We start from the raw sequence: 17,663 nt of genomic DNA, 5'->3' as shown, positions 1-17,663 counted from the left end.
CAGGGGCCCCGAGGCACAGCTCACAGACCCCAGCTTGGGGCAGGCACACGGCAGGTGCTGGAGACACAAAGGGATCTGGAAGCCCCTTTCAGAGCAGGTCTCACCCTGGGTTTTGCACACCCCCAGAGCAACGCTGTTCAGAGGACATTTCAAGGCCATCATCAACAAGGATCCCTGAGCCCAGCCTGGGTGTGAAGGGTGTGAGAGGAGGAACAGGACTGAGAGCAGAGGCCTGGGTGAGAATTCTAGTCCCCCCCAGGCACTGACCGGCTTGGAGACCACGCACTGCCCTCCTCAGCAACCAGGCCCCAACTTCCCCCTGCAGTTCACTTCCTGCTATGCCCGCAGGACAGTCCTGAGCCAACAGAAGGGCCTGCCTGGTGACAAGATTCTCAACGCAGCCACCAATTAGCTGTGTCTGTAGTGGGTGCAGGGCAGGAAGAAGAGTGGCAGAGGTGCCCAGAACTTGTCACCTCTGATCTACATGCCCAGTCAAGGCTGCACTCACACGGAAAAATCACAGACAGGGACATCAGCTGACAACCAGCACACCGGCGGCCACCACAGTCCTGCTGACTGCCACAGAGATCCAAGGGCCTCAACTCACGAGAGTGGGCACCATCATCTAGGTGGCCACCTCCGTAAGCTCCGCACCTGCCTGGCCTCCAGGACAGACGGGGGCTGACCCCAGCCAGGCCATCCTAGCCCAGCTGCGTGCACCCTCCCCACACGCTACTCGGAAGGCGGAAGCAGGAGGATCACTTGAGCCCGGGACGTGAAGGTTGCAGTGAGTCGTGATGGCACCACTGCGCTCCGGCCTGGGCGGCAGAGTAAGACCCTGTCTCGAAAAAGAAAAAAGTTATGTTTCTACTATATTGTAGTCTATGAAGCATGCTATAGTATTATATCTTCAAAAATTGCAAATCTTAATTTTAAAATACTTTGTTGCTAAAAAATGTGAACAATAATCTGAGCCTTCAGTGGAGGGTCTTGGCTTGGCTGTGGGTGATCAGCGTGGTGAGTGCTGAAGGCTGAGGCGGCAACTTCTTAAAATAAGACAACATGCTGGGCGCAGTGGCTCATGCCTGTAATCCCAGCATTTTGGGAGGCCGAGGTGGGCGGATCTCGAGGTCAGGAGATCGAGACCATCCTGGCTAACACGGTGAAACCCCATCTCTACTAAAAATACTAAAAAAATTAGCTGGGCGCGGTGGTGGGCGCCTGTAGTCCCAGCTACTTGGGAGGCTGAGGCAGGAGAATGGCGTGAACCTGGGAGGCGGAACTTGCAGTGAGCCAAGATCGTGCCACTGCACTCCAGCCTGGGCAACAGAGCAAGACTCCATCTCAAAACAACAACAACAAAAAAAAAACAAAAAAAAGAACGACAACAATGTTGGCTGCATCAATGGACTCTTCCTTTCACAAAAGATTTCTCTGTAGCATGTGATGCTATTTGATAGCATTTGACTCACAGTAGAGCTTCATTGGAAACTGGAGTCAATCCCCTCAAACTCTGCTGCTGCTTTATCAACTACATTGAAGGAACGTTCTAAATCTTTGCTGTCACTTCAACAATGTCTGCAGCATCTTCGCCAGGAGTAGATTCCATCGCAAGAAACCATTTTCTCGTTTCACCCCTAAGCAGCAACTCTTCAGTCTTTCAAGTATGGTCGTGAGCTTGCAGCAATGCAGTCCCATCGGCAAGCTCTGTTTCTAATTCCAGTTCTCTTGCTATTTCCACCACGTCTGCAGTCCTTCCTCCACTGAAGTCTTGAGCCCCTAAAGCTGTCCATGAGGGCTGGAATCAACTTCTTCTAAACTCTTGTTAATGTGGATGTTTTTACCTCCAACCTTGAATCACGAATGTTCTTAATGGGATCTAGAATGGTGAATCCTTTCCAGAAGGTTTTCAATGGACTTTGCCCAGATCCATCAGAGAAATCACTATCTATGGCAGCCTTACGAAATGTATTTCTTAAATAATAAGACCTGAAAGTCAAAATTAGTCCTTGATCCACAGCTGCATGCTGGATGTTATGTTAGCAGGCACGCAAACAGCATTCATCTTCCTGTACATCTCCATGGGCGCTCCTGGGTGAGTAGTAATATTTTAAAAGGAATCTTTTTCTGAGCAGCAGATCACAACACTGGGCTTAAAACTATTCCGGAAACCATGCTGTAAGCCGTGCAGCCACCCAGGTCTTTGTTGTTCCATTTCCAGAGCACAGAGTGGATTTTACACAATTCTTATGGGCCCTAGGATTTTTGGAATGTTCAATGAAGACTGGCTTCAAGTTAACATCTCCAGCTGTGCTGGCCCCTAACAAGAGAGTCAGCCTGTCCTTCAAATCCAGCCATTAGCTTCTTCCTAGCATGAAAGTCCTAGATGGAATCTCCTTCCAATAGAAAGCTGTTCCAACGACACTGAAAATCTGTTTAGTGTAGCCACCTTCATCAACAATCTCAGCCAGATCTTCTGGGTAACCTGCTCCCTCACCTTGCACTTTATGTTCTGGAAGCGGCTTCTTTCCTTAAACCTGATGAACCAGCCTCTGCTCGTTTCCAGCTCTTCTGCAGCTTCCTCACCTCTCTCAGCCTTCACAGCATTAGAGTTGAGCCTTGCTCTGGATCAGGCTTGTGGTTAGTTTGATCTTCTCTTCAGACCCTAAAATTTTCTCCATATCAGCAGTAAGATTGTTTCACTCCCTTATCATTCATGTATTCACGGGAGTAACACTTTTAATTTTCTTCAATTACTTTTCCTTTACATTCAAAACTAGGCTGCCTGGTGCATGAGGCCTGTCTCGGCTTTTGACACACCTTCCTCTCTACGCTTTATCATTTCCAGCTTTTGATTTAAAGTGAAAGATGTGAGACTCTTCTTTCACATGAACACTTAGAGACCATTGTAGTGTTATTAACTGGCCTAATTTTAATACTGTTGTGTCTCAGGGAATAGGGAGACCAGAGGAGAGAGAGGGATGGGGGAGCGGCTGGTTGGAGGATTGGACAGAACGCAGAGCATTTATTAAGTTCACTGTCTTATATGGGTGCGATGTGTGGCATCCCAAAATAACCACACTAGTAAACTCAGAGACCACTGATCACAGATCACCATGAACAGATATAATCATGAAAAAGCTTGAAATACCATGAGAATTACCAAAGTGTGACACAGAGACACGATGTGAGCACGTGCTGTTGGGAAAACGGCACCAATAGGCTTGCCCCATGCACGGGTGCCACAAACCTCCAATCTGTAAAAACACAGCATCTGCAAAGCACAATGAAGTGAAACCCCCTGAATCAAGGTGGGCCTGGCCCCCAGAACAATCCCTTCTCCTCCTCTCAGCTTGGGTTTCTGCTTTGCAAAACCCCTTGGCATCTCTTCACAGCAACGTTTGCACGAGACGCAGCAGAGAGGGGGTCCCAGCAGAAACGACGCCATCAAATCCTGGCTGAGCTCTTGCAGGCTTTGCGGGGCTGCAGGAGGCATAGCTTTCACATGGGCCACCCCGTCTCTCCCTCTCCCACAGCAGAGGCAGCCAATGGGTCACACTTGAGATGTCTCCTGGGCCATGAACCTTCACCCTGGGGTTCTGAGCAGGTCCCAGGGGCCAAAGTGGGGAGGGGGACAGGAAGGAGAAACGGGCTACAATCTGCCCCATCACCCCCAGCTCGGCTTCCACCAGAGCTTTCTGCTTTTAGGTTTCCACGGCGGGTGGGGATGAGGGGGCTGTGAGAGTTGTTGTGGCAGAGGGTCTCAGCTGTTGAAAATGAAGCCATGTCACACTGCAGGACTTTCTTCTCTAGGATGGGTGACACATTTACATTCCGATTCCCAACCCAGGGCCTCTAGTGAGCAGCAGATCAAGGACAGCAATTGAGTTTCATCTTCTAGAGCAACCCGGGCTTCGAGGAGGACTGTGATGAATTCCCATGTCCACCCGGGGACAGCGAGGCGTTCAGGACAGGCAGTGCCATGCAAAGGTGCCCTGTGTATGCCCTCCTGGCAGGAGATGAGTCATGAAAACGTCTTGAGTGTGTGAAGGCAGGAGGGGCCGAATGCCCTGGGGTGCACTGCTAGGCGACACGGCAGGATGGGGCCATCTCAGACTTTCACTAGTGGGAGCTCCCACTGGGGTGAGGCTGACCCCACAGGAGAATGGCACAGAAGAGACTGCAGCCCCTTCTCACCTGACCTCAGCTCCGCGGGGCCAATGGCTCCCGCCCCTCTCTGCAGCAGAGGGTCTCACCCAGACGGAACCTCCTGGAACCACCCGCTTCACCCCTCCCTCGTCTCCACTGCCACACCCTTGCTGGGCTGGACTCTGCCTCCGACCCGTGTTGTGGCTGTGTGTGTGATGCCTCATCTCCCCGTGGGGCCGAGGCCTCCCGGCGGCAGCACCCACACCAGACAGGAGACAGCCGGGGGCGCTCAGGCCAGCAGCATCTGCGTCCTGGGGACCAGGTCAGCGTCAGGTGCTGGGGCCCCACCTAGACATGATGAGACAAAGTCTGGGGCGTGGGGCCTGACCACCATTTTTACAAGCCCTCCAGGCACCTGGGGAGCCTCAAAGGCTCCGAACACCGGGCGCATCCCAGACAATGATGTCACATGGCCGAGGAGGGTATCCATCCTGTGCCTTAGAACCCATGGTGACTCCACCCTGGGCTGAGTCCCAGCTCCCCCACTCCCAGCCCAGGGCCGGGGCCAGTCCCCTTAGCAGTGCAGGACCTCAGTCTCTCCGAGCTCCACACCTCCCGCCCCGTTTTCCAGGAAAACCCACCTCCCTTCCCTGCAGAGCTGCTCTCCGGGGAAGGGCCCGGCACTCCGCGGAGGACACCGCAAACCGTTTCTCACTTCACGCGGCCTGACAAGCCCTGCCGGCCGGGGCGGGTGAGGACAGTGCCAGCTGCCCTACAGCTCCCTCGCATCTCTCGACTGTGACAGTGGCAGGAGCCCGCCCGGGGCCAGTCACTCCTCAGCCCACGTGGTGCGGCCGCTCTCACGCTCCAGTGGAGGGTTGGCCCTGGGGCTGTGGGCGCCTGAGCCAGCCATTCATGAGCTTCACTCTCCAGGGCGGCAGACTCTCTTCCCTCCTTTTTTTCCTAAATTCTAAGTCCATTGAGAAAGCACAGCTCCAGGCCCTGCAGCCCAGAATGCAGGCTCATCCTCCATCCTCTGATGACCAAAAATACTGTGTAGCCTCCCACCTCCGAGGGTCACACCAGTGAGCTCACAAACACACCTGCCTCCCATGCCTGTCACAGCAGGGCTGGGGGAGGATGACACCAATGGAGATGGTGCAACCACAGGCCCGGCCCCACGCCGAGGCCACTACAGGGAGCAGGGAGCCCCGCCCCCCTTCAGCGGGGAACCCAGCCCAGAGAGGGGAGGCGACCGGCCTGGGGCACTCAGCCACGACAGCCCAGGCTGGACGCGGGTCTGCAGGTCTCAGAGGCAAGGGTGAGACGCCGGTTCCTAGTGCCCCTTTGAGGCCTGACACCTCCTCTCTTGGACACTTTAAGTTCCAGTGACCTGGAGACCTCCACCTAGGCGCACCTGTGCAGCCGCACACCCTGGCTCCACGGGTGCGCATGGATGTGCAGGCTGTGCACAGCAGTGAGGAGGCCGTGAGTGGTGTGCAGAGCCGTGTGTGTGGACAGCAGGACACGGTGGGTGAGCCAGTCCCTTTCTCACAAAGGAGCTAGATCCAAGACCCCAGCTGTGCGCATGCGGAAGCAGGAACCACCTCCCTGCCCGCGACGCCTGCTCGGGCGAAGGGACGGAGTCAGCTCGGACGCCGCCAGTGCAGAAGGCAAGCCCCAACCTGCCAGGGAGCATGGGCTGCTGGGTCTCAAAGGCTGTCGGGGGGTTGGCGGGGGGTGGGCTCCGTCAGTTTCACAGCTGCACCAGCCTGCAAACCCATCCCTTCCCTCTCACTCCCTCCACCCGTCTGTCTGTCCTTCTGTCCATTAAGTAAAATGCCTCCCCAGGAGACACAGGGACGCTGGCCATGCCAAGGCTGGCTGGCCAGCGTCCCAAGGGCTGGGGACTCAGTAGGAGCCGCGCCCACCCCACCCTGGCCCCGGCTCCTTTGCATGGGTCTCAGGTCTCGCCCTCCCGGCCCAGCCCCTGGGCTTTCACCCCAGCATGATGCCCACTTATACGTAGGCATCTCCCCCAACAATGCTCCACAGAGCCCCCGGGCCCCCCAAAACCCCAGGAAGAGGTTGGATGCCCCAGGAAGGGAGCTGTTACCACCTAAGCTTCACAGGCCTTCAGAGATTAGAAGTTGAGGTCCAGAGAGGCTGACAACCTGCCTTGGGGCAGCTCCTCACCTGTGCTGCCCCCAGCCCTGTCCATGCCGCCTTGGCTCCTTAATGGGAACCCGCTTCTCTTAATGTCTAGGGGAATTCGTCTGAAAACTATCTCAGGTCCCATGTCCCCCCAGTCCTACAGACATCCACCCAGTGCCAAGGCTGTGAAATAAGCTCAGTCCTGCAGGGCACTGTCCACTAAGTCCTCGACCTGCTGAGAACTCATGAACCAATGAACTCATGAACCAATCTGCAGGTCACACGGAAGCTGCCACGAGCTTCCTCAATTCCGTGACGCCGCTGTCCCCCAGCCCCCAAAACTGCTTCTTGTCCACTAGGGTCAAAAAAGCAACTACACAAAATAGAAAGGGTCGAAAAACAAAACACAGAGGAAAGAAATTCACCAAAATGCCAAGGAGAGCGCTCGGCCGATCCATCAGACCGGAGCTAATGCTGCTTTCTCCCTTCTCAGTGTTATTTATTTTCCTGTGGAACAAGTATTACATTTATGATGGAAAAAATAACTACTGATTCTAATTTGTTCTTAAAACCCCAGATGAGTAGTCACACGTGGGCTGCTGTTTATTTCCCTGCCTGAACATTTCTGAGGGAGCAGGGAGGGACAAACAGCGAGTTTGGACCTCGGTGTCAGGTAGTAATTCCATGTTTCTTTCGGCTTCTTGGAATCGATCTTGATTCCCTCTAAAACAATAGAAGTTGCGAGCAACATATTCTGCCAACAAACCGCAGCCACCATTTTTGTTTTTCACTATAGATCAAAGGTCACTGAAAATCAGAACCAAATGGGCTGAACTTTAATTAGCGACAGGTCGGGAAGGGCTGAGCCGCACCCAAGGTGGGAGCTTTCCTGGAGGAACTCCAGGTCTGCCCCTGGCTGAGAACACAAAGCCATCCAGAAAGACGCAGGGGAACATGCCCTGGGAAGCCTCCTGCCTGGGCAGCCCATGGCCTCCCCCGCAGCTCCCAGATCCCTGCCCCAAGACTCTCCGGGCTACCCCAAGGGCCCTCGTCTGGCCCAGGAAAGCAAATGCCGGTGGAAAGCAAAGGCTCTGGGTTTTCTGAAATACCTTCCCAAGTCTTGACAAAGCCCTTTAGTAACCTCAGTTACTTTAGAACCCAAATGCCTACCTGTGGGGCCCGTGGCTTTCCACAGGGGAACTTCCTCCAACCTGCAGCAGGTGGCTCCTGCCAGCCACAGCCTGGCGGGGACCAGCCCCTGGCTCACACACTCACCTCCACAGGAGCCAGACCCTGGGCGCCTTCCTCCAGCCCTAAAGGCCCCACCCTGCACCCACCCCTAAAGGTACCCACAAGCCACGTCGATCCCACCCACAGTCACCTCTGGACCCATTCCTTAGGGCCTAGACGCCCCACTGGACCCCAAATTCCGTAAGTCATGCAGCCGATTCAGAACAGTGGCTGCCCCCAAAGCACCAGGCCTGCATGAGCCCCTTGCCAGGCACTCGGAATTGGCCTCCCAACTGCTGCCATCTCCCAGGGTCCCGGAAGAATCTAGATCGCAGGTCTGGGTAGCTGAGGCAGCTCCTAGCCACCTCCCACAGCCCTGCAGTGCTGGACCTGCCACCCCCACCTGATGGTGTCACCCCTACTAGCCAGCACAGCAGCACTCCAATGCATTGTACCAACGGAACAGACCACCTTCTTTATTCACCAATATTTTACACTAAACATCAGCATATAGAACAAAGAGACACTGCTCAGTTTAAGGAGGCTGTAGGCCTCTACACCCCCACAAATCAACCATTCTTCTGCACCAATCCTGACCACAGTCACCTCTGAGAACCTCCAGGGAACCCTAGGGTTCCATGGGGGCATAGTTTGAGAAACACCAGTGTAGGCCTCTAACTGGGCCTAGCCCAAGGCCTTGAGCGACAGCAGGACTGAACAGACTGGGCTCACAAACACCTTCTGGGCACCAAGAAGGGCCCCCCGCCCCCTTGCCCTCCTACCTGGAAGCCGCGATCTCAGCCTTCTGCTTGGCGATGGTGGCGGCCCGCTCAGCGGCCTCAACGGCACGGTCCACCTTCTCGCGGATCTTGCTGGCCCGCAGGGGGATGAGGTTCTTGCGCTTGCCGCTGACGAGAATGTTCTGCTTGTACTTGCCCTCCTCCTTGGTGCCGTCCGGGAAGGTCATGCAGCCGTAGCCGTGGCGCCGGTTGCTGGCCCACTCGCCCTCGTACTTGAGCCCATCCGAGCGCTGGCTCACGCCGAAGCCGGAGCGTTTGTCGTTCTTCCACTCGCCCACGTAGGTCTCGGTGGTGGTGGCGTCGATGTCGTCCTCGATGACCGCCAGCTCGGCCTCAGCCTCGCCCAGGCTGATGGTGGAGTGGATGTCGCTGGCCGTGGAGCTGACGGTGCTCATGCCCGCCTCGCTGCGGAAGGAGCTCTGCTTGCTGCGTTGGCTGGCCAGGCTGCTCTTGGACTCCGACTTGCGCAGCTTCAGCCCGCTCAGCAGCGAGCGCCGAAACAGCCCCTTCTTCTTGCTCTTGAGGATCTCGGAGTCACTGTGGGCCACGAGCACGAAGCCCCCGCGGGACACGGCCGGGCTGCCGGCCACCGCCGGAGAGGCGTCGGGATGCAGCGCCGTGCCGTTGGTGTGCTCGCTGCGCAGGGAGTTGATGGACGTCCTCAGGGGTGAGCGGATGACCGCAGCCATGCCATACGGGACGCTCTGCCGCACGCCATAGCCCTGGCGCATGCCACCGACCCACTGGCCCTGGTAGGTCCCTGGGGAGAAAATGAGAACGGGGTGAGTGTCCAGCGACAGAGGAGGGGGCACAGCCTGGCCACGGACAGGGTGGAAGCAGCCACAGTCCTGTCTGAGCTTCCTGTTGTTTTGTGTTTTTTGAGACAGGTTCTTGCTGTGTTGCCCAGGCTGGAGTGCACAGCTCACAACAGCCAGGAATCCCTGGGCTCAGGCGATCCTCCTGCCTCAGCCTCCTGAGCAGCTGGGACTACAGGCTTGCACCACCATGCTCCACTATTTTTTAAATTATTTGTAGAGATGGCAGGCTCATTATGTTGGCCAGGCTGGTTTCTAACTCATGGGCTCAAGCGATCCTGCCTCAGCCTCCGAAAGTGCTGTGATTACAGGCATGAGCCACACCACTCCTGGTGTGCCATCTTGATGAAACCTGGTGAGGTTTGTGTGGAGGCAGACAGACCATGGTGCCTTCCTACAACTTCTATCACCAGTGGCTGTTTTTGAAGACACCTCCATCCTGCTTCTGATGGCTAGATCTTGTTCTCTCTTGGAAATCGGGGAGGGAGAAGGGAGGCATCAGAGTCTGTGGTGCAGAGTGAGGACCACAGAACCCAGAGTGAACACGGAGCCCCTGCCAAGGGGACAAGGAAACGCGTCCTGGGTCAGGAGGCTAATGAGTGGCAGCTACAGGGACACAGGTGTGGGCTACACACTAAGCCCTGAATGCGCTGCTCTGGGAGACAGTGAGCTCCCCATTGCTGGAGGTATCCAAGAAGCGTGTGGAAGACCACACAGTGGACACACCATGGAAGAGATTCAAGGGCAGAGAGAAGAGGCAGTGGCCCATGACCTTCAGACATAAAATCAGCAGACCTGATATCCCCAAAAGAAGGGAGGGTGGGGACTGCAGCATCTGCCTGTGCACCTGGGTTCTCAGCAGCACTGTTACCATGGCTGGAAAGGTAAAGGCAACCCACAAGTCCATCACCTGGTAAATGGAAAGACGCCATGCAGTCCGTCCATACGATGGAACATCATTCAGCCTTGAAAAGGGAGAACATTCTCACACAGGCTGCAATGTGGATGAACGCTGAAGACATTACACAGAGTGAACTGAGCTGGGCACAAAAGGCCACATACTGGATGATTCCGTGTACACGGGGTCCTTAAAGTAGTCACGCTCAGAGATGCAGAAAGCGCGGTGGGTGCAGGGGCTGGGGAGGGTTGTGGGGTCAGTGTTGAATAGGGACAGAGTTTTGCAGTAGGATGATGGGAAAGTCTTGGCGGTAAACAGTGATGACAGCTACCTAACACTGTGAACGTAATTAATACCACTGAATTGTATACTTAAAAGTAGCTAACATGGTACATTTTGTATTTCTCTTACCACAATAAAATAAAAAGGAAACCCGGTCAGCAGACCTGGGCCCATGTCTTGCTCTGTAAGCTGTGACTCAGGCAAGTTTCTGGGCCCCGCTGGCCCTCACTGTCCTCGTCTGTAGAGTGGAACCAGGACTCCTCATGCCAAAGGTCACCGTGAGGACCACTGGGCCTCAGCACGACACCCAACGCGGCAAACCTCAAGCCTCATTTGTCATTTGAGCTTCTCCCTGCAGCCGGGCACTAACGGCGTGGACGTGCCACCCTGGAAAGGGCTTTTGCGGGGAGAACAGAGTCCGTCCACCACTCTTCCAACTCACGGTGGCACAGGCTGCAGACCAGAGGCCTGGAGGCCGAGACTTACTGATACGTAGGTTTTATTCGTCCCACCGCTGTTTTCATAAAACACTGGAATTACCTGCTAACAACTCAAAACCAAGAGATTTCACATAAAAATTCAGCTCTCTTCTGTCTCCTGAAAAATGAGGACCTGGCCACCCCGACCTCTCTTTTCAGAGGACAAAATGGACAGGAGCTGGCAGCAGCTGCTCCTGTTCTGCCAGTCACTTTTTAAACGGAGAGGCTGCAGCGGGTGGCAGGTGCCGCCATCTCTCGGAGCGAAGCAGCCCTCCACTCCCCACTGCCCCTCCCCTTTCCCTAGCCAGGCCCCCTCCACTCACACACCCCACACCAGAGGGTGGGATCCAAACTAAGTGTGGAATTCAAAGTCCTGTAGCCTCAAGTGACCTGTCCGTCCCCAGGGTATCCCCACACCCCGCCACCTTCACCCACCACCCCCCAAAGGGTCCTGATCCTTCCAGGCTTTTCTGTCCAAGGCTCTGTTCACGCTCTCTCCTCTCTCACACTCCCACCCTCCAATCGAATCCCATGGGCTCCAAGCCAGCCCCACCCCTCCTCCACAGCACCTCCAAGCACCCCAGTGCCCGGGCCCAGAGCCCCCATGCCCGGCACCCGCGGCATCCAGACTCAGGACAGTGGCTGGGGTCTTAGATGTTCCAGAATGTATCTTCCAGCTCAACCACATCACGAGCCCCCAGAGGGACTTGTGTTGCAGGCCCCTCACGCCCCATGTGGCACATGGCCCAGCCAGGGCAGAGAAGGGGCATGCAAAGATCACCAATCAGGCTGCAGCCCCGGACAGAGCCCCTGAGGCTGCCTCACTGCAAGAGATGGTGGCAGCTGCCACACGCTGCAGCCTCTCCGTTGAAAAAGGAATCGGCCACGCAGCCTCTGAGGGCAGCTTCTCCAGGAGCAGAGCCTGAGCTGGGGATCCTGTGAACGTGACTTCTTTGGGGCTGGAGAAGGGGGGTACCAGGAGGAAGGACGTGGCAGCAGAGGACGGGGCTGAATGAGGTGGTCTCAGCAAGAGGTCAGCTTCAGCCTCGTCCCACTTTCAGGCAAGGGGGTAGGATGTTTGGGCTCCCACACTGGTCGGTCATTCTGTACCCCCAAAGCTGCTTGGGGAGACAGCTAACCTGGAGGCAAGTCCACTGCCATCAACGTCGGAAGCAACCTCACTGCCATCAACATCGGAAGCAACCTCACTGCCATCAAAATCGGAAGCAACCTCACTGCCATCAACATCAAAAGCAACCTCCGACTCCAGTGATGGGGCTCCTGCCCTCCCACCCACTAGGCCGTGGCACCTTCTCCTGCAGGATGCCAAGACCCGGGCAAGCAGAGATGTATGTGGACTGGACCCCAGGGACCCCACAGCACCACTGCACACCTTTCCAGAGTGTCAGCCTCAGCTTCTTGCCCAGAGGTCCCAGCACTGGGGGCAGTTGTGGTGGGCACGGGGAGGAGGCAGAGGGGGCAGCTAACTCGGAACCACCCGGCACCCCAATGCGAACCACACTGGGGGGAAACCCTGTGGCTTGCTCCACACCCGAACGCCCTTCCAGGCTGGGGTTGTGAGGAGGAAACTGGAACTAGGCTCGGTGGGTCTCAGGGGGTGGCCCTTTACCAAGGCCAGACCCGCCCAGACAGTGGCCTTCCCACGGCCAGTCCAAGCTGGACACAGGCTGCCATCACAGGGACCCTCACCCCAAGACTGCACCCTCAGCGACTGCCCCTTCCGTGCCAGGGCTGTGGACAGGGCTGTCACATCAAACACAGGACGCCTGGTAACATCTGAGTTTCAGATGAACAACACATCGTTCTTTAGGGGACACACTGCATGGGACATACCTATATTTAAAAAGCGTTTGTTGGCTGGGTGGGGTGGCTCATGCTTGTAATCCCAGCACTTTCGTAGGCCGAGGCAAGCAGATCACCTGAAGTCAGGAGTTACAGACCAGGCTGGCCAACATAGTGAAATCCTGTCTGTACTAAAAATACAAAAAAACTAGCTAGGCATGGTGATGGGTGCCTGTAATCCCAGGTACTCAGGAGGCTGAGACAGGAGGATCACTTGAACCTGGGAGGTGGAGGTTACAGTGAGCACAGATCATGCCACCGCACTCCAGCCTGGGCGACAGAGCAAGACTCTGTCTCTAAACAAATAATAAAAATAAAAAGCATTTGCTGATTACCTGGCATGCACATGTAACTGGACAACCCTTTTTTTTTTTGAGATGGAGTCTTGCTCTGTCGCCAGGCTAGAGTGCAGTAGCGCGATCTCAGCTCACTGTAACCTTTGCCTCCCAGGTTCAAACGATTCTCCTGCCTCAGCCTCCTGAGTAGCTGGGACTACAGGCATGCACCACCACACCCAGCTAATTTTTTTGTGTTTTTAGTAGAGACAGGGTTTCACCATGTTGGCCAGGATGGTCTCAATCTCTGGACCTCATGATCCGCCCACCTCAACCTCCCAAAGTGCTTGTTAAATTGGGCCGCCCCTCAGCTGGAAGTCCAGGAAGGTGGGCTGCCCCCACAAAGTGGAAGATGACCCTGGAAAGAGGAGAGGCTCACCCACTCCCTGAGATCCCTCCTCCATCAAGGGATGCTCCAGCTTACACATACAGATGTGAACAAGAGCTGAAAAGTGAAGGCATCGTGGATAAAATGACGTGGTCCCCCCATGCAGTGGAATATTCCTCAGCCTTAAAAAGGAAGGAAAGCCGGGCACCTGCTGCTTCCTGGATGAGCCTTGAGGCCGTCATGCAGTGGAATAAGCCAGGCTCGAAGGGACAAATCCTGTGGGATTCTACTCTCATGGGGTCCCTGGAGTCATCAGACTCATAGACACAGAAAGTAGAACGGAGGGTGCGAGGGGCCAGGAGGGAGGACAGGCAGTGAGCATTTGGTGGGACAGAGTTTCGGTTTGGGAAGATGAGAAAGTTCTGGAGATGGAAAAGTTCTGGTGACGGTTGAAGAGCGTGAATGTGCTTAATGCCACAGAACGGCACACGTGAAGATGACTGAGACGGGACACTGTAGGTTATGTGTATTTTTCCCTCAACGTTTAAAGTGAAGGTGCACAGTTTGCCCACCAGGAGCTTCATGCAGGGTCTGGTGGAGCCATGAGGTGTGGAAAGCTCCAGGGTCAGGAAGGGGCTAGGAGGCCTTAGACAGACTCGAGTTCGAATCCCAACTCAACACTTTCTCAATCTACAACCTTGGGAATGTCTGGGTTAACCTCTCTCTGACTCAGTCTCCTCATCTGAAACGAGGGGAGGGCGGCTGTGCAGATCACCGGGTAACTGCCTTAAGGTGCTGGAAAGCCGCTAATGCTCGATTGATGGTAACTATTATGATCATCGCAAAAGCCCTGCACCTCTCTTCCCAGGTGAGGCAACTGAGGCTGGAGAGGGGCTGTGGCCGCCCTAGGAACACACAGCCAGGACATGGAAGGCGCAGGGTTAGAACCCAGGGCTGTCACCTGAGGCAGAGTCTGGATCCAGGTTCACCTGTCCTCCCCAGGTGCCAAGGCTACCCTCCGTCCTGGGCCCACTGCAAAGGCACCAGGCTGGGGGCCACGCTTCACATCCTGAGAGACTTGTAGGCAGACTCCTGCTTCTTCCCTTGGATAGGGGGTGACGCCAGGCTGGGGTCAGGAAGGGGGACTGGGGCACCTTCGCTGCGTCCTGTCCCTGAACTCTCAGTACTCTATGGCTGGATGTGGTCATTCCCATTCTACAGGAGCGGAAGCAGAGAAGCCTCTCTACAGACATGGAGACCAGAGGCCAACACTGGCTCATTCTCAGCAGGTGAGCAGAGCAGGGACCCCGGGTCCCGGTACTCCTCACTCTCCTCGCTCCCCAAGCCCTGCCATGAACCAAGCCTACCCACCTCAGCCCTGCCCCGTCCCCTCCTACCTAACCCTTGTCCTCAGAGGGGAGCCAGGAGCCCTCATGTTCACTGTTCCGGCACAATTCTTGAGCCCGCCCCTTCAAGTGCTCTGTGCAGTCCTGGTCTGTGGATCATGGTGGTCGCTCCTGTGTCTCCCCAGTAGCCTCTGGAGTTCCGGCCATGAAAACCACCCCCACCCTGTGCTCCATGGTCCAGGCACTTAGGTGTCCAGTGAACGCGTCTGTTCACCAGCAAAGGGCTGGAGCAAACACAAAACACAGCTGAGACAGGAGAATCATTTGAGCCCAGGAGTTCAAAGCCAGCCTGGGCAACATAGTGAGATCCCATTTCATTAAAAATTAAAATTTTAAAAGGAGGCCGGGTGTGGTGGCTCATGCCTGTAATCTCAGCACTTTGGGAGGCCAGGCAGGTAGATCACCTGAGGTCAGCAGTTCGAGACCAGCCTGGCCAATGTGGTGAAACCTCATCTCTACTAAAAATATAAAAATTAGCAGGGCATGGTGGCAGGCACCTGTAGTCCCAGCTACTGGGGAGGCTGAGGCAGGAGAATTGCTTGAACCCAGGAGGTAGAGGCTGCTGCAGTGAGCCAAGATTGTGCCACTGCACTCCAGTCTGGGCAACAAGAGTGAAACTCCATCTCAAAAAAAAAATTTTTTTTAAAGAAAAACACAAAACAGCACTGCTCTGACAACACAGAACACCAGCAGCCCCCGCACAGGGTGCTGGTCACACCCCCAACTGGAGCTCGGCATGGGAACAACACCCAGGAGGCCAGCATCTGGAGTCCTTGAGCAAGAAGCCAACCCCAGGGGCACAGGCAGTCTGCCTTCCTTGACATTCGCCCAGGGCACCACGAGGCGGAATGGCCTTCAAGCACAGACTCCAGTGGTGGCTGTTATCCCAGGGTTGTCCCCGAGAAAGTCCCAGATCCGGAAAGGAGAGCAGAAGGACCTGTGAGTCACTGGGGTCTCACCCAGCTTTGTCGTTACAACTTCGGACTCCACGTCAGTGCAGCACGTGACTGGGTCCCATGACTCCGGGGGTCAGAGACATGCACACAGGACACACTTCAGGCCCAACACCGGCGCAAAATGAGAACAGACCCCATACCACAAGCCTTCATTTAAAACACACACACACACACACACACACACACACACACTCTCACACTCTCTCTCTCTCTCTCCCCCCCCCATATCATGAACAGGTAAATCCAGAGACAGATGGATGGTGGCCGGGGAGGAGCAGGAATGGCTGCTCACAGGGCTGGGGTTTTGGGGTGATGAAAGTGGCCTGCAACTTGATAGAGGTGATGATCATAACCCCATGAATGTGCTAGTGCCACTGAATTGCATACTGTAAAATGTGAATTTTATACTATGCCAATAAAACAATGTAGTGAGGGTAGCAGAGCAGGGGGCGGAAGCACAGTGAAATAAAAATACAGATGTAAGACTTCCGACTCCTAAGATAAAATAATGGCTGGTCAAATCCTAGGGGCTTTGAGAACACAGTCAGGGACCCAGAATCTCGCAGCAAACTCCCGTGGCCGACAGGGCCTTGTGGAGGCCTGACCCCCGTCGTGCTGGAGCCTGGCAGGCAGTGCTGGGGAGCGTGTGGACCTGAAACCAGGCAGCCGCGTCCAGGCCCCACTGCGCTGCGTGTACTATGGCCGGGGAAGGTCAGTCACATCTCAGAGCTGAGTTAGTTTCCCCACCTGTAAGATAGGGTGATAATCGCACCCACCTCTAGATTTAAGTGACGCATGAGCTGACGGAGCTCTGGCCATGCCTCCCGGCACAGTGTAATGAGGGTCACCGGAGTCTTTCCTGCCCCGTGTTTGCAACTGCACGGTGCTGGATTTTTGCCCCTGGTGGGAACATAGCTCTGATTTTATAACTGATATCAATAAGGAAAGGGGTTTGGCTACACGAAAGCACACGGCCTTCAGTTCTGCCGTGACTGCCTGCGTAGCCTGACCTCATCACCCCACAGCAGAGGGCACCAAAGCGCCGGGAACAGGCAGTGAGGGACAGGGCTTCCCCCAGACGGGAGCTCTGCGGGCTGGGCCTCCACGCTCGCCACAGTTGCTCCTCTCCCTCGCTCCCTCGGTTGCTCAATAAAGCGACAGCCACTGTGACGGAGCTATTGAGCGCACACGCCTGCACCATCAGCTCGGCCACCCCCAGCCCTTTGCATTTATGCTTGATTAAGTAAACAAAAAGTCTGGGCTCAGTTCCTTGGCTGTGCCAGCAACACCCTAGTGCTTGGCGGCCAACCACGGCTGAGGGCAACTGAGCTGAACGGCGCAGATGCAGGACGCCCCCGCCCCCACCCCACCCCAGGGCACGTGGTGGAGGCCTCTCCCAAGGTCAAGATCCAAGGCTGTGGGGGGCAAATCCAAGGCGCTGATTCCCAGAGCCTGTCCCATCGAACCTAACTGGTCACCTGCAGAACAGGCGGCTTGTGTGCATGAAGACAGGACCCAGTGTCAGGGGAAAAAGCTGCCCTGCAAGCTGCCCATCCCTGTGGGCCGCTGCGAGGGTCTGTCTCGGTCAGCACGGCCCCCAGAGCTAGATAATGTCCTGTCTGCTCCAGTTGCCCTGGCCCTGGGGCCCCGGCAGACACCCCAGAGGCAGGTGGGTTGGCAGGGTGCCCTGCTTCCTTCCAGACCCTCTCAGGAGGGTGTGGCTGCAGGGGATGTCGGTGCTGCCTCCGCACACAGGAGCCCCTGGCTCTGCTGCAGCCACCTCACCCACCGATGGCCCAAACACCGCGAGAGGAAGTCGGAAGACGTGGGTGGACCCCAGGTGAGGAACAAACCCCCTAAACCTTGCCCGTGAAACGCCGACTAGAAGCACCACAGACTCGCAGAGAGCGGATGAGATGAGGCCGCCAGCAGGTGTCACTCGAGCCACAGCTGCGTCCCCGCAGGGCT

The 17,663-nt window shown here is 55.9% G+C and overlaps 1 protein-coding gene across 2 annotated transcripts in view; it reads right to left on the bottom strand.

The window, feature by feature from the left end:
• The window catches only part of JPH3 (junctophilin 3), a 102,735-nt gene that overhangs the window by 51,838 nt on the left and 33,234 nt on the right, over positions 1-17,663 (bottom strand). For both annotated transcript variants that reach the window (XM_009431397.4, XM_063797927.1), the window contains exon 2: positions 8,316-9,093. In XM_009431397.4, the coding sequence (XP_009429672.3) occupies positions 8,316-9,093 (778 nt within the window). The remainder of the gene's footprint in view (positions 1-8,315; positions 9,094-17,663) is intronic.

This window comes from Pan troglodytes, chromosome 18 (assembly GCF_028858775.2).
Source record: "Pan troglodytes isolate AG18354 chromosome 18, NHGRI_mPanTro3-v2.0_pri, whole genome shotgun sequence".
NCBI lineage: Eukaryota > Metazoa > Chordata > Mammalia > Primates > Hominidae > Pan > Pan troglodytes.
The sequence above is the reverse complement of the archived record's forward strand: the minus strand, read 5'-3'. Positions and strand labels throughout refer to the sequence as shown.